This window comes from Cololabis saira, chromosome 19, assembly GCF_033807715.1.
Source record: "Cololabis saira isolate AMF1-May2022 chromosome 19, fColSai1.1, whole genome shotgun sequence".
In the NCBI taxonomy this organism is placed as follows: domain Eukaryota; kingdom Metazoa; phylum Chordata; class Actinopteri; order Beloniformes; family Belonidae; genus Cololabis; species Cololabis saira.
The window spans coordinates 36,764,862-36,777,992 of NC_084605.1; the positions used below are offsets into that span (position 1 = coordinate 36,764,862).

Sequence of the window (13,131 nt, forward strand, 5' to 3'; positions counted from 1 at the left end):
ATTCATTACAAATCAACTGAAATATTGCAAGACTTTTATTATTTTAATATTGCTGATCATGGCTTACAGTTTAAGAAAACTCAAATATCCTATCTCAAAAAATTAGAATATTCTGGGAATCTTAATCTTAAACTGTAAACCATAATCAGCAATATTAAAATAATAAAAGGCTTGCAATATTTCAGTTGATTTGTAATGAATCCAGAATGTATGACATTTTTGTTTTTTTTAAATTGCATTACAGAAAATAAAGGACTTTATCACAATATTCTAATTTTCTGAGACAGTCCTGTATTTCTCACTTTTTGTGGCAAACACAATTTAAAAAAATAAATAATTCTGAATATAATGTAGTATGCTTCATTGTCTATTGCTTCAATGTAAGATATCACTTTCTTATGCGCTTAAGCTCTTATATCAACTTTATCAACTCGTGCATTTTGAAAAATCCTAAATTTGAAGACGCATTTCTTCATCCAACTTATCATTGTTTAGAGCAGTGTTTCCCAACCCTGGTCCTCGAGGCTACACTGTCCTGCATGTTTTAGATGTTTCCCCGCTTCAGCACACTGTGATACAAGTGGCTGTGTCATCAACAGAGTTGTGCAGACCTTGATGACAAGCTAATTAGGACCATTAATTAGAATCAGGTGTGATGATGAAGGGAAACATCTATGCAGGACAGTGGGCCTTGAGGATCAGGGTTGGGAAACACTGGTTTAGAGCAGGGGTTCTTAACCTTTCTGACCTTGGGGCCCAATTTTTTCAGTACAGAGTGGCCCGAGGCCCGTTAAATATTAACACTGTATAGCAGCGAAGGTCCAGAACATCATAATAAATAAATAAATATATATATATATATATATATATATATATATATATATATATATATATATATATATATATATATATATATATATATACCATTGCCATTAACATGTGTAACTTCAATTACACATTTTTTTCTCTTAAAAATAAAATAAATAAATAAGATTTTATTTTATTTTTCAAATGCTATCTTAGTTTATTTCTTTACCAGCAGTTTGAATTTCCCCTTTTCTTTGTTAATTGTCTCAACACATTTTTATAATAAATTAATATAAACACATCTTAGCAATTTAAAAGTTTTGCAGTTTTTCTTTCTTCCCCTTAATCTTATGCCCCCACTTTCTGTCGTTCAGTGAGAGAACTGAGCTCTAATTTCTCCTGCCAGGACTTTAAATCTGGGCTGGATGGTGTCAGGTTCTCATACACATGTGAAGGTGCTCATTGATGAACCTGGAACGATATTTAGTTTTAATTATGTTCATTGTGGAGAAAGCTGCTTCACAGCTGTATGTGGACCCAAACATGTTTAAGATGGTCAGCTTATTTTCTGTGACTTCAGTTCAGACTTGAGTGGATATGTTTGATGAAAAACTTTGTGTTTTGTTTCAGTGGCGTTTTACTTTCGCACTTTGAACGCCACGGTCTCTGAACGTATGAGACACTGGTTTTGTCCCAGTGTGAAGACTGAACAGGATGAATCTGTCCATTCCAGGTTGAACTTCCCTTTCCACCTGTTAGGCTTCTCATCTCTGTAAGAGTCAAGCTAATTACTTACTAAGTAACTTACTAAGTTTTATTTACATTAATAAGTTGTCAGGACTGCGCGTGTCGGATTTCATCCGAGCCTGATCAGCTGAGACGGCCGGGCAGAACCCGCAGCTCTCTGGCCGCTGCAGCAGAGTCACTTTCCGATGCTTTTGCGAGCCCGAACAACAGTCCAGTCCAGCAGACACATCTACATGTACGATCCTTCAGCAGTAACGATGGAGCCCACCGCCCGAGCGGCACCGACCTCCCCGGCTGCGCGGACGAGTCAGGATAAATGATCACGCCGCGCTCGCTCGCTCTGGGCGCAGACCCAAGTAATCGATCCCTGATCCTGGCGGATCTAAACCTACTCTGTGCAAAATGAAGGATTTTCTCTATAAATACACACCATTTCTCTTACTATTACACCTAGAGCTAGCTGAGGGTCTTCTTCTCCTCATTTGGTCGGGAGTTGCTATGCAGTCCCGCGGCCCACACGTACAAAACTGAATTTTTTTCGCGGCCCACTAGATGGCGCTCGCGGCCCAAGTGTGGGCCGCGGCCCTATGGTTAAGAATCACTGGTTTAGAGGGCCTTTTTGAGTGGCCCTAAGATAAACAGATAAACAGAAACAAACCACCAACGGTACAAACATAAAACCTTCCTGCCAGCATCCGCGTGGGTGTGGGCCATTTAAGATGTAATTTGGTCAGAAAAAATGGCTCCATGTGGGAATTGTCAGCTGGTTTCATTTTGGGCAAATGCAGCCAACCCATTTGGATTCACTTATGTACTTTGTCCAACTCCACATGGGTCCTAGATTATTCATTATCCAAAATACTTGAGCATAACTAGTCTGAACAATTTACAATTATGGAAATATGGAATCAATCGACAGTCCCATGTGGTGCCACATTTTTTAGTCCATATAGGTAGGCTTTATATACTATATATACACACAATATGTACACTATACACAATGTATTTCAGATGGGCTCCAGATGCAAATGTTGTACTTACTAATAATGATGGTATGATTTGCCATTTATTTGTTGCATTTTTGTGAAATTCTCAATTTCCATTTGAGTCCACTGAAGTTTGCAATTGATCAAACTTGAAAAACAGTAATAATATTGGCTGTTTTAAGTCTGTCTCCATTTCAGACAGTATTTGCCACTATGCTGTCGTCAGTGTCAAGTTAAAGTATGTTAAATGTCACTAGGGTGAGTGGCTGGAAATTGGAGCAAAGTTTGATCTACAGCATGCTTTATAGATTAGAAATTAAGTCAGGGATATTTTTTATTTTTTTAATATTAGTAATTGTAATAGAAAAACTTTTTTGAGATGCAATAAACTATGTATTAACAGATACATTGTAAATAAAATGTTTTGGGGCATTATGGTTTGATATTAAACAGCTGTTCAACATTTCTAATCTTTGCATTTTTACTTATTTTAGCTTCATATTTGATCTTTTAATATTTTCCAAATGTGTTCACCTCTACCTTTGTTTGATAACACTTTGTACTTTTATCACAGTTTCCACTTAGAATTAGAATTAATTAATGACGAGTCATGTCACTATCAACCGTGTAAAATGTGCAATAATAATAATACACAAATAAAATGACATGATATGCCTATATCAGTGTTTCTCAATCCTGGTCCTCGAGTACCACTGTCCTGCATGTTTTAGATGCTACCCTGCTTCAGCACACCGTGATACAAGTACCTGTGTCATCAACAGAACTGTGCAGACCTTGGTGACAAGCTAATTAGGACCTTTAATTAGAATCAGGTGTGTTGGTGCAGGGAAACATCTAAAACATGCAGGACAGTGGTACTCGAGGACCAGGATTGAGAAGCACTGGCCTATATCATACGAACAAGTTTTACACTGAATTTGTTTAGTCACTGTTGAGAGTCACAAATCAGGTGTCTAAAAAATAAGGTTTATGTGATTTGCTCAGCAGCACCTCCTGTTGGTCAGTGTGTGAATGTCTCCTCCTGCTCCAATGAGCACACAACCTTATTACAGGTAACAAATCATTTATTATGCTAGACAGATGAACAAACTGAGCCTTGATAGCAGCATTTCAACTATTAGAATATTTACACTATCACATCACACCGAGGATAAATGTAACCCTTTACAATGTAAACACATGATACAAAGACATATTTGATGCTAGAAAACAAGCTGATCTAGCCACCAAAATAGAAGCCAAAAAAAAAAAAAAAAACCTGCTTCCAGCAGCAAATACCATTTTGTACAATTAATTAGAGGTTCATTCACTGAACATTTTAAAACAAAAACATCCACAGGTGAATGACAAGAGTTGTTTGCATTGTGATTTAGCTGGACGACTACGACCCTGACGATGAGAGTGAAAATAAAAGACAAACCATTAACGATGATTGTCTTTGTCATTATTATTTTTTTCTCTAAACGAATGAAATGTTACAAAGGTGAGGATATATCCGTATACTTGATGCCTGATCTTTTTGGTGCTGTAAAAAGACAAAACACTGTTCGTCCACGCTGTGGTGCTTGCAAGACTACGTCTGCTCAGCTGCTGAATCACTTCAACCAGACTTTCTCTGTGCAGTTAAGTTGCAAAATGGTGATATTCATTATTTGAGACTGGAACTTAAACAAAAGGAAAAAAAAAAATAGAGTATTGGTACAATGATTCAATGAATAAAAAATAAAAATTGTCAAGTATAGAGTGAGGAGCTGAGGAACTGCTTCTGCAAAGCAGCAAACGCCACAAATGTCACCTATAACATCAATGTTCATTTGTTTGACCGCAAAGAGCCAAAGCTGAGGTGCTGTTGGTCTCCCTGGTGTGTGTGTGTGTTCACACACAATGGTAAAAGAATGCGTGTTTGTGGCCGAGTGCACTACTGAGAGAATGCCTCGTCTTTAATCAGCATGCGCGGGCTCTCCTGGTTGTCCATACGACGCCTGGGGCCCATCATGCCTGGAGAGAAATGAGAGCAGCTCGTCATTCCTTCATTCACCTGGACACGGAAGAATTAAACATCAGTTTAATTTCACGTTAATTTAAAGGAGGTTTGAGAACAGTGTGTTTACACAAAATAAGAGGATACATGAAGTAATACATGTAAATAAAATAGCATCCTATGACTAGCAAACCCCTTATCTAACCTAAATAATAGTCCAAAGACAATGTACGGTATAAAATATTGAACCCTATTTCACACACACACACACACACACACACACAAAAAGGGTGTTTTAATGATGGACAGAGGAGATGAAAAACTATTATGTGGTCTGACGAATATAAAAAGAAGAAAAAAAATGAATTAACAGACACTATTTCCTGCTGTGAAAGCAACATTAACACAAACTATATAAATGCTCTGGAGAAACATTTACCGCCACCCCCACAAAGTCTTTTTTTAGTGATGGTCTTGCTTATTTTAGCAGGGAAAAGGCAAACACATTTTGCCTTCCCACCAATCACCTAATCTTAGCTTGTGTCCGTGGACAAGTGCACGTATCTCAAACATACTCTGGTATGTTGTTTGTTGTTTTAGGCAAACAGGTAAAGGCAGCTCTACAATTTGTTATCAAAAAGAACCTGAAACTGAACAAAATAAAAGTAGAGTGAATATATATGTGGGTGGAGAGTGACATCATGTTGGCTGTGTTTTTGTTGGACAGGTAATTGTTCTTGATATGTTCACTTACTGCGCATGATTCAGTTGGTTTGATGTATTGTCACATTAGGAAAGAAAAAAAAAAAAAAAAACCCCAACCCTTAACCCCACGTTCCTGCAATAATGTAAGGATGACGCAGGTCCTGCAGCCTGGGGTGGTGAGTGTTCATGCGTCGTGGAGACGTGGTTTTTGATTAGGGCTGAACGATTAATTGCATTTGCGATAATATCGCGATGTGATAAAACGAGATTTTCTAACACGTGATCTGGTCACGATGCGAGTGAGCAGAGCCGGCAGGGAAAAAAAGTCAACAGTGCCGCGTGTCACCTATCTACCATGGCCTCAGCATTAGGGCTCGGCCAGGCGGGGCTTTACAAATATATGGGCTTTATAAATGTATTAAATATACGAGCGCGGAGTCGGCGTGGCGAGGAGCTGCGCGCGGCGATGAGCCGGGCGCGCGTCGGCGGACTGTGGAGTCTGTGAAGCCTGAATTATGGTTCCACGTTAAATCGACGCAGAGCCTACGGCGTAGGCCTCGGCATAGGTTACGCGGTACGCGCTCTGTACGGTGCGCGTACCGTGTAACCTACGGCGTAGGCTCTACGTCGATTTAACGAGGAACTGTAAATCAGCCTTGAGCCACACCTGCAGCCCGTCAGCTCATCAGCAGGAGAGGTTAAAGGTTAAGGAGCGGGGCTGCCAGTTATTCATTGCTGGTTCGTTTTGTTAACTCTGAGCTTTGCTGGTGTTTTTTTTTTCCTCTCTATGATTTTTGAGTTATTTGTGAAGAAGTTCTGAGTTCCCTGTGAGGAAGGTTTTTTTGTTCCCTGTGGGAGTTTTTCTGTTTTTCTATTAAACTACGCCTGGTTTTGGCTAAAGTTTAACCCGGTTTGGTGTCGTGTGATTGGGTTCAGAGAGAACGACCCATAACACTCGTGTGTACAGACGTGTGTAGACGTGTTAAAGAGGTAAAGCCACAGATTTGTTTTCTTATTGTTGTAATCTGTGCTTTAAATAAATCTGACATTGGCCGGGTTTCCCAGATCCGACCTCTCTTAAGGATTTAAGAGAGGTTCAAAGAAGGTTTCACTTAAGAAAGAACCCTAAGATACGGGTGTTTCCCAGATGACTTCTTAACACCGTTCTTTAGTTTCGCTCTTTCAGAAGCTCTTTGGAGCAGCTGTCCCGTTCTGAAACCAAATCAATCGATGCCAGGCAAATCGATCACCGATCACTATCAGCGCATTTTCACACGCAGCACTGCTACCTAACGCACTAATTCACTGCTGCCTGTGCGTTATAATAAAAAATTAAGATGATAAATATAATTCAATGACCCTTTTTCATCCAAACAGTGCGTTACTCCGTTATTTCTGGCTACAGTGAGGCTTTTTTTCCCCACACGCAGAGACCGGGAGGAAACGTGGTGGGCGTGTGTGTGCGTTCAAAAACATGACGGTCAAGAGGCAAGAGAATGCGAGTTTCGCAAATCGCAACGTGGAATTACAGCAATCCCTGGTTTTTCGCAGGGGTTATGTTCCAAAAAGAACCCGTGATAAGTGAAATTCTTTTTTACAATTATAGAGGGCTTTGTAATTGCGGAGATCAGAACCGCCTCGCACGTATACCTCCTCTTCTGAATGATGCTGCATCCCGACTCGTGTCTTTTTATCCTAAACCCCGCGGTGGGTTTTTTTCAAGAGAAGAAAATAGTTATGGGTCGTTGTCTTCGCTCTTTTTTCTTCTGGGCAAAAAGATTCTTTAATATAAACCGACACCATTGATTATATTTGAGACTGCAATGAACGATTCATCAAAGAATTTCCGTTCTTCGGCTGCTGATTCCCTGTCATCACATAGGTGCGCTCGGGCTCGGGCTCGGGCAGGAGGATCGGTGTGACGGCTGCCTGGACAGCCCGGTCCGACAGAACGTCCAGGGGACTGAAGTACTGACGCACGAATGCGTTCATAAAAACAGTTCTGCTTCGCGCACGGCGACGCGGTTGATTTGCAGCGAGAACATGCTGTATAGCAGCCAAATTATCAAATAAATGATATTCATGATGATCGTTTTATTTGTGCGTAATGCATAAAGCATATACAGGAACACACTTGTTATTCCTTATTTTTCTTTTTTTTTTTCCCCCTTTGCTGTCACCAATAAATGCTAAACAATATAAATCTAAAGTATAAAATAGATCAAAATTTGTGCGTGGTGCATTGTTTTAATATCTCATTGCTTGGTGTAATATTGTTTTGCCTGACGCGGCTGGATCTGTGAGTCTTTGTTCACTAAGATGGTTGTAAAGACTGGGTCAGCAGCATCTTTCATTTCCTTCTTAATGAAAGAGATACTTAAGCTAAGAGCGACTCTGGGAAACGCGATTTTCTTTCACAGGCTCCTTAAGAAGGTTTGAAAGAAGTCTTTCGCTGTTAAGAACTACTTAACTCATCTGGGAAACCCGGCCATTGTTTATTATAAAACAGACTGATTTATTGCTTGTGTAGTTGAAAAATACATGAGAACCGGACCTTGAAAAAATATTCACATATTAAATCGCAATCGCAATATTGAGGAAAAAAATCGCAATTAGATGATTTTCAAAAATCGTTCAGCCCTATTTTTGATGGAGGTTAAAGGAAAATTCATCTCATTCTGGGAAAGTTCCCAGGCTCCTTGGGACCTCCAGCATACAGGGCCGAACCCTGTGTTCTAATCAGCACTGATTTATGGTTACGAGTGGTCCCTCACAGCAGATTTGGTATTCAGGTACATGTAAATACTGTAACTGTGAAAGGAACCTTTTCTCTACCTCGCAAGTAGATTACTGCAAAGATATAATTGCCTGCAGTGAAGTAAATTATACGATGCAGCGGGTGTGTGACGTGATAGGCAGAGAATAAAGATGTGCACTTACTGCTTTTATGCTTGAATGATTTGGATCTTCTTGGAGAGTTTGGATTCTGAAAGAAGACAGAGAATGTATTTTGTTTGAACTGATGAGTTTATGTTTTCATAAATAAAATAACGTTATGTGAAATAAATATATTACGTAATCATTCAAAATATAAATATATAGCACCTTATCTGATTTCCGTTTCTTTGCTGTAAAAACAAAAACAAAAAAAACATTTGAAAGTTAATAAAAACAACATCTCAATTAATTCACTTCTGGGAATTTTTAAGGAGAGGTAGAGCATCACCTTTCTTTTCTGCCCCGTAAGACCAGTCGTTATCGTTGACGTCATCATTGTCCTCTTGGTCACTCTCTGATTTATTGTTGGTGTTATTGCCTGTGACTATTCTGTAAAAGAACACGATACACAATGACTCAGCATTACTCGTCATCACCAATAGTTTGATCACAAAGCAAAGACATTCCAAGATGAAAGTACTTTCTTTTTTTTTTATATATATAATATATATATATATATATATATATATATACACAAGATTCAAATGTCTTTTCTTTTGTTGCCCAGGAGCATTCCAGTGACCACCTGCATCACCATAACACAATATACATGTTCCTGAAATGTTGTCTCATAAGAGGAAGCTGGGTGTTGTAGGAGTAGATAAGTGGACAGTCTTTGAGATGCCAGATGAGTTGGCTCGTGGGTGGTTTTCCCGGTGTACCTGCGGTTGGCTATCCGGCTGCTGTTCCGTCCCATCCCGAGACATTTCTCTAGGTGCGGGGCAAAGCGTGAGGCAGCAATGCTCCGGCTGCAGTTGGGACACACACACTCTTTGTTTTTCCACTGATTGTACACTTGGCCAAACACATCCAGTCCCGGCTGGTCCACGATTTCTGGAAATGGAAGTCAAGCTTAAAAACCGAGCTGCATTCGACACAGGTTTAAAGTATTAATGATTGACAAGGATCTTAATTGGAGCACGCCTGTGACAAATGTCTGTGTTAGGATCCACCAGCGCATCCATTTTTTACGTAGGCCTTAGAGTGTTTGGTGTCTGCAAAAACATTATGTTGATTTTTTTATAGAGCGACGATAGAGTCTATCGTACGTTATGGCATCACCAGCTGGTTTGGGAACCTAACTGTCAAATCTAAATCCCAGATAGTTAGCCTGGTCAAAACAGCAGGGAAGATCATGGGAATACCGAATGTTCGGTAACCGAAATTGTTCGGCCGGAAATGGAAAAAAAAACACTTTCGGTGTTCAGTGGAATAAGTGGGGAAAAAAAACGAACAATTAATAACGGCGTATGATGACGCAATCAAACAGCGAACAGCGTGGAGTGAGGGGGGAGCGGTGTTAAATGCAGCAAACATGTCAGCATGTCAGATCATTACTTGGATGTGGGAAAAAGCAGAGGACACGAGAAATGATTGTGAAGAGAAATGAAGGCTGAGTTGGACTTGGAAAAGCCGCTTGGTGATGGAGACGGTGACGGGACACACAGCGCAGGAGATCGGGGAAAGAACGCAGAAAAAAGGGCCCGTACTACAGATGCAGTGCGCGAACCCTCACTGTCTGATATGACCAGATCCTCCAAGAAAATAACCCAGATTTTTACAATTATTATACAAGGCTTCAAATTGCGAAGATCAGCCCCACCACGACCCGATTAACTGGATTTGAACGGGAGAAAATGAAAAAGGATTATGAGGAAAAATACAATAAGTACAGTAAGACAAATTGTGACTGGCGGGTATTTCACTGCACATTTATTTGATTTATGCAATGGTGAAAAAATTGGCAAAATAAATGAAAAACTGCAAAGAACCGGTTCGGTATTATTCGGTATTCGGCCAAGTGTTTATTTAAATTTTCGGTTTCGGCCACAAATTTTCATGTCGGTGCATCACTACTTTGAACAGTCCACTATTCAGCAGGCCAACCAGATCCTGTCTGACCCTCCCATGTGCTGAACCCTGAGTCTGAGCTGATGAGCTCTGGCAGGAGATACAGGCTCCCCCTGTGGAAGAACAATAAATACAAGCACTCCTTTGTTCCACAATCAGTCAAACTTATCAATGAGCTCCCCCGAGTGGTTAGAGGGAAAGATAGGAGGCTGAGATAAGCCAGCCCACAGGGATTGGTTAACAACTGCTGCTGAGATCATGTACAGGAAGGTTAAAAAAGACTGATGATACCAGCATCCTTTTTAACAATTTGCACTAAATGTATTGGTTTGCACAGCGCTATTGCAAGTGTTTGCACATGCCTCCGATAATGTTGATGGTGTTGATGTTTTTATTGTGCCGTCTGCGTCTGTCTGTACTGCAGCATTGTGGCCTTTTACTCCGAGACCAATTTCTCCCGCGGGAGATTAATAAAGTAAACCTTGACCTTGACCGTCAGCAGTTTGTTGCAGCTCCCCTTCCTAAATGTAATTTTACATGCCAACACTCTTTTATTCTACCATTTTTTCCCTTGAACTCTTCAAATTAAATCATTATTTCTTCGAGGAAGTTGTCCTCACCACAGTACTGGAGTTGAGGGGGGATGAGGGGGGATGGCATCCCCCCCTGAAATAAAAACTGTCCAAATCATCCCCCCTGAAATAAAAACGGTCCAAATCATCCCCCCTGAAAAACTGTCATCCCCCCTTTCCATCCCTTATGTCATTTCATCAATGAATGTGGTTTTACTGCTATTTCAACATTTAGAGTCATTACCAGAAAAATAACACCAGAAAAATAACTTATTTGACAATTTTCACCTGTTTCAAGTAAATTTTCACTTGAAATAAGTAGAAAAATCTGCCAGTGGGACAAGATTTATCTTCTTATTACAAGCAAAAAAATCTTGTTCCACTGGCAGATTTTTCTACTTATTTCAAGTGAAAATCTACTTGAAACAGGTGAAAATTGTTGTTAAATTGTTGAGTCTTGTTTTAAGTGTAATGAGATTTTCTTTACTAAAATGATACATTTTAACTAGAAATAAGACAAATATTCTTGTAAGATTGTGAGTTTTTGCAGTGATCCATTTTACTTATCCTGTGAAGGACAGAGTCATATTGATAAGTTCAGAAAAGTGTTTTTTATTGTTGTGTTTTGATGTATTTGATGTAAGCCCAGTGGATATTTAAAGCTTACAGAAGGCTGCATTTAACTGCTGCTATGTCATTCCTGCAGTATTTCTGCAGCCGTTTTGGTCAGTGCTATTATTTGTAATATATTATATTATTTGTAATCAGCAGAAATTATCTGTCCCCATATGATAAAATCCACCATCCCCCCTGATTTTCTTTTACAACTCGAGTACTGCCTCACCAAAGTCTCTCATGCTTTCTTGGTCTGTGTCATCCAGGAAGAAGTAGCCCTGCTTCACAGCCCGGTGCACGTCGAAACACAGACCCAGGCATGCATCCTCCACCAGGTCAGACAGGATGTCCTGAGCCAGACCCTGCCCATGAGAGAGAAAACATGTCACCGTGTGTGTGTTTGCATTGCAACAGTCCTGCAGCAGATCCTGCAGCCCGATGGGATGTGACTGTTCAAGTGTGTGTTTGCAATTGCAGTGTCATCATCACACTGTAAGTTAGTCACCGTACCTCCAGCTTGCTGTTGTCCAGGCTGGACATTGAAACCTCCTCCATTTTCATTTGCCAGAACTACCAGATGATCAGACAGTGCTGTGGTCATGCTGTAGAGCAGCAAAGCCTCGGCCCAGAACAGGGCTGCAGCAGCAGGGAGAGAGGCACATGGTTAAGGCTGATTTATGGTTCCGCGTTACACCGACGCGTAGCCTACGGCGTAGCTCTGCGTCGATTTAACGCGGGACCATAAATCAGGCTTCATGCTGCGTTCCATTTACCTCGGAACTCGGAACTGGGAATGACGTCACTGCCGAGTTATCAGCGTTCCAGTTACAAAGTAGGTAAACAAGTTTGTAATTCGCATATACCACATGAAAAATGTAAATTACACTATAGCATCATATATATGCCGAACAATACTTGTATACGACTGATTTAGTGTGACCAAAACTAGAATGAAGTGCTACGAATTTTTACAGAGCTCTCTTCTACTGTTTACAACCGGGGCAGCCATCTTGGAATGTGAACTCGGGGGTGGTGAAGACTCTCCCACTTTCCCAGTGGGAAATCCCACTTCGAGGGGCGTTCCAGTTGAAAATTCCGACTGGGAACTGGGAAATCCCCACTTCCGAGGACAAATGGAACGCGGCATTAGCACTGAAACAATGGATGCTCGTGGGTGTGATGCAGGTAACTCACAACTTCCACACGGCGCCAGGGACCAACTCCTTACAGCTACGACCTGAAACCAACACAATAAAGAAAAATAAGTGACCAGAGGTTTTAGGAGACTGCATTCCACGTGTTGGCGGAGAAAGCCCGGGTGTTAAATCAGAGTAGCTTAGCTGGAGCTGGAGAAAACAAAGAGCAGCTCTGCTGCTGCAGCAGCGGAACAGCAGAGCTGCTCTCCCCGGGAACCGAGCCCTGTCTGCGGCAGCAGGGGCAGCAGGGACCCCCGGGACCCCCGCACCAGCCCGGGCTCAGTCCGGGCTCAGTAACAGCCGGGACGGGGTTTAATGGGTTGGTTCTCAGCCGATGAAGCGCGTCTCTCCCCGGGACGAGCCTGCTGGTCCCGGGGCGCTGCTGCGGCTCGAGACTCCCCCCGACACAGACAGCACGGCCCCCAGACCCCGGCAAGCCTCACCCTCCAGTCCCGGAGCAGCGAGGCTCCACCAGCCCGTGATTCAGTTTATTTACCTGTTTCGGCAGGCGTCCATCTTTATCAGACACAGGCAGGAGCAATCGATCCCCGCACGATCCCACGATGCGCCTCCTCCCCCTCCTCCTGTTCTTCTTCCTCCTCCTCTTCCTCCTGTTCTTTCTCCTCCTCCTCCTGTTCTTTCTCCTCCTCCTC

At 41.5% G+C, this 13,131-nt stretch overlaps 1 protein-coding gene across 3 annotated transcripts; it reads right to left on the minus strand.

Moving 5' to 3' along the window:
* Window positions 1-3,588: 3,588 nt before the first annotated feature.
* On the minus strand, window positions 3,589-13,075 carry atxn7l3b (ataxin 7 like 3b). Of its 3 annotated transcripts, none has more exons than XM_061707812.1 (9): window positions 12,975-13,075; window positions 12,477-12,519; window positions 11,793-11,918; window positions 11,512-11,644; window positions 8,907-9,078; window positions 8,474-8,574; window positions 8,353-8,375; window positions 8,188-8,233; window positions 3,589-4,599 (listed from the first exon to the last, which is right to left on the minus strand). In XM_061707812.1, exons 3-9 carry the CDS (start codon window positions 11,841-11,843, stop codon window positions 4,592-4,594), a joined length of 534 nt encoding a protein of 177 aa, XP_061563796.1. In that variant the 5' UTR covers window positions 11,844-11,918; window positions 12,477-12,519; window positions 12,975-13,075; the 3' UTR covers window positions 3,589-4,591. The 3 variants fall into 3 exon arrangements, with proteins under 3 accessions (XP_061563796.1, XP_061563794.1, XP_061563795.1); XM_061707810.1 differs by having other exon boundaries at window positions 3,590-4,559; XM_061707811.1 differs by lacking the exon at window positions 12,975-13,075 and adding an exon at window positions 12,922-12,944 and having other exon boundaries at window positions 3,590-4,559.
* Between the last annotated feature and the right edge of the window lie 56 nt (window positions 13,076-13,131).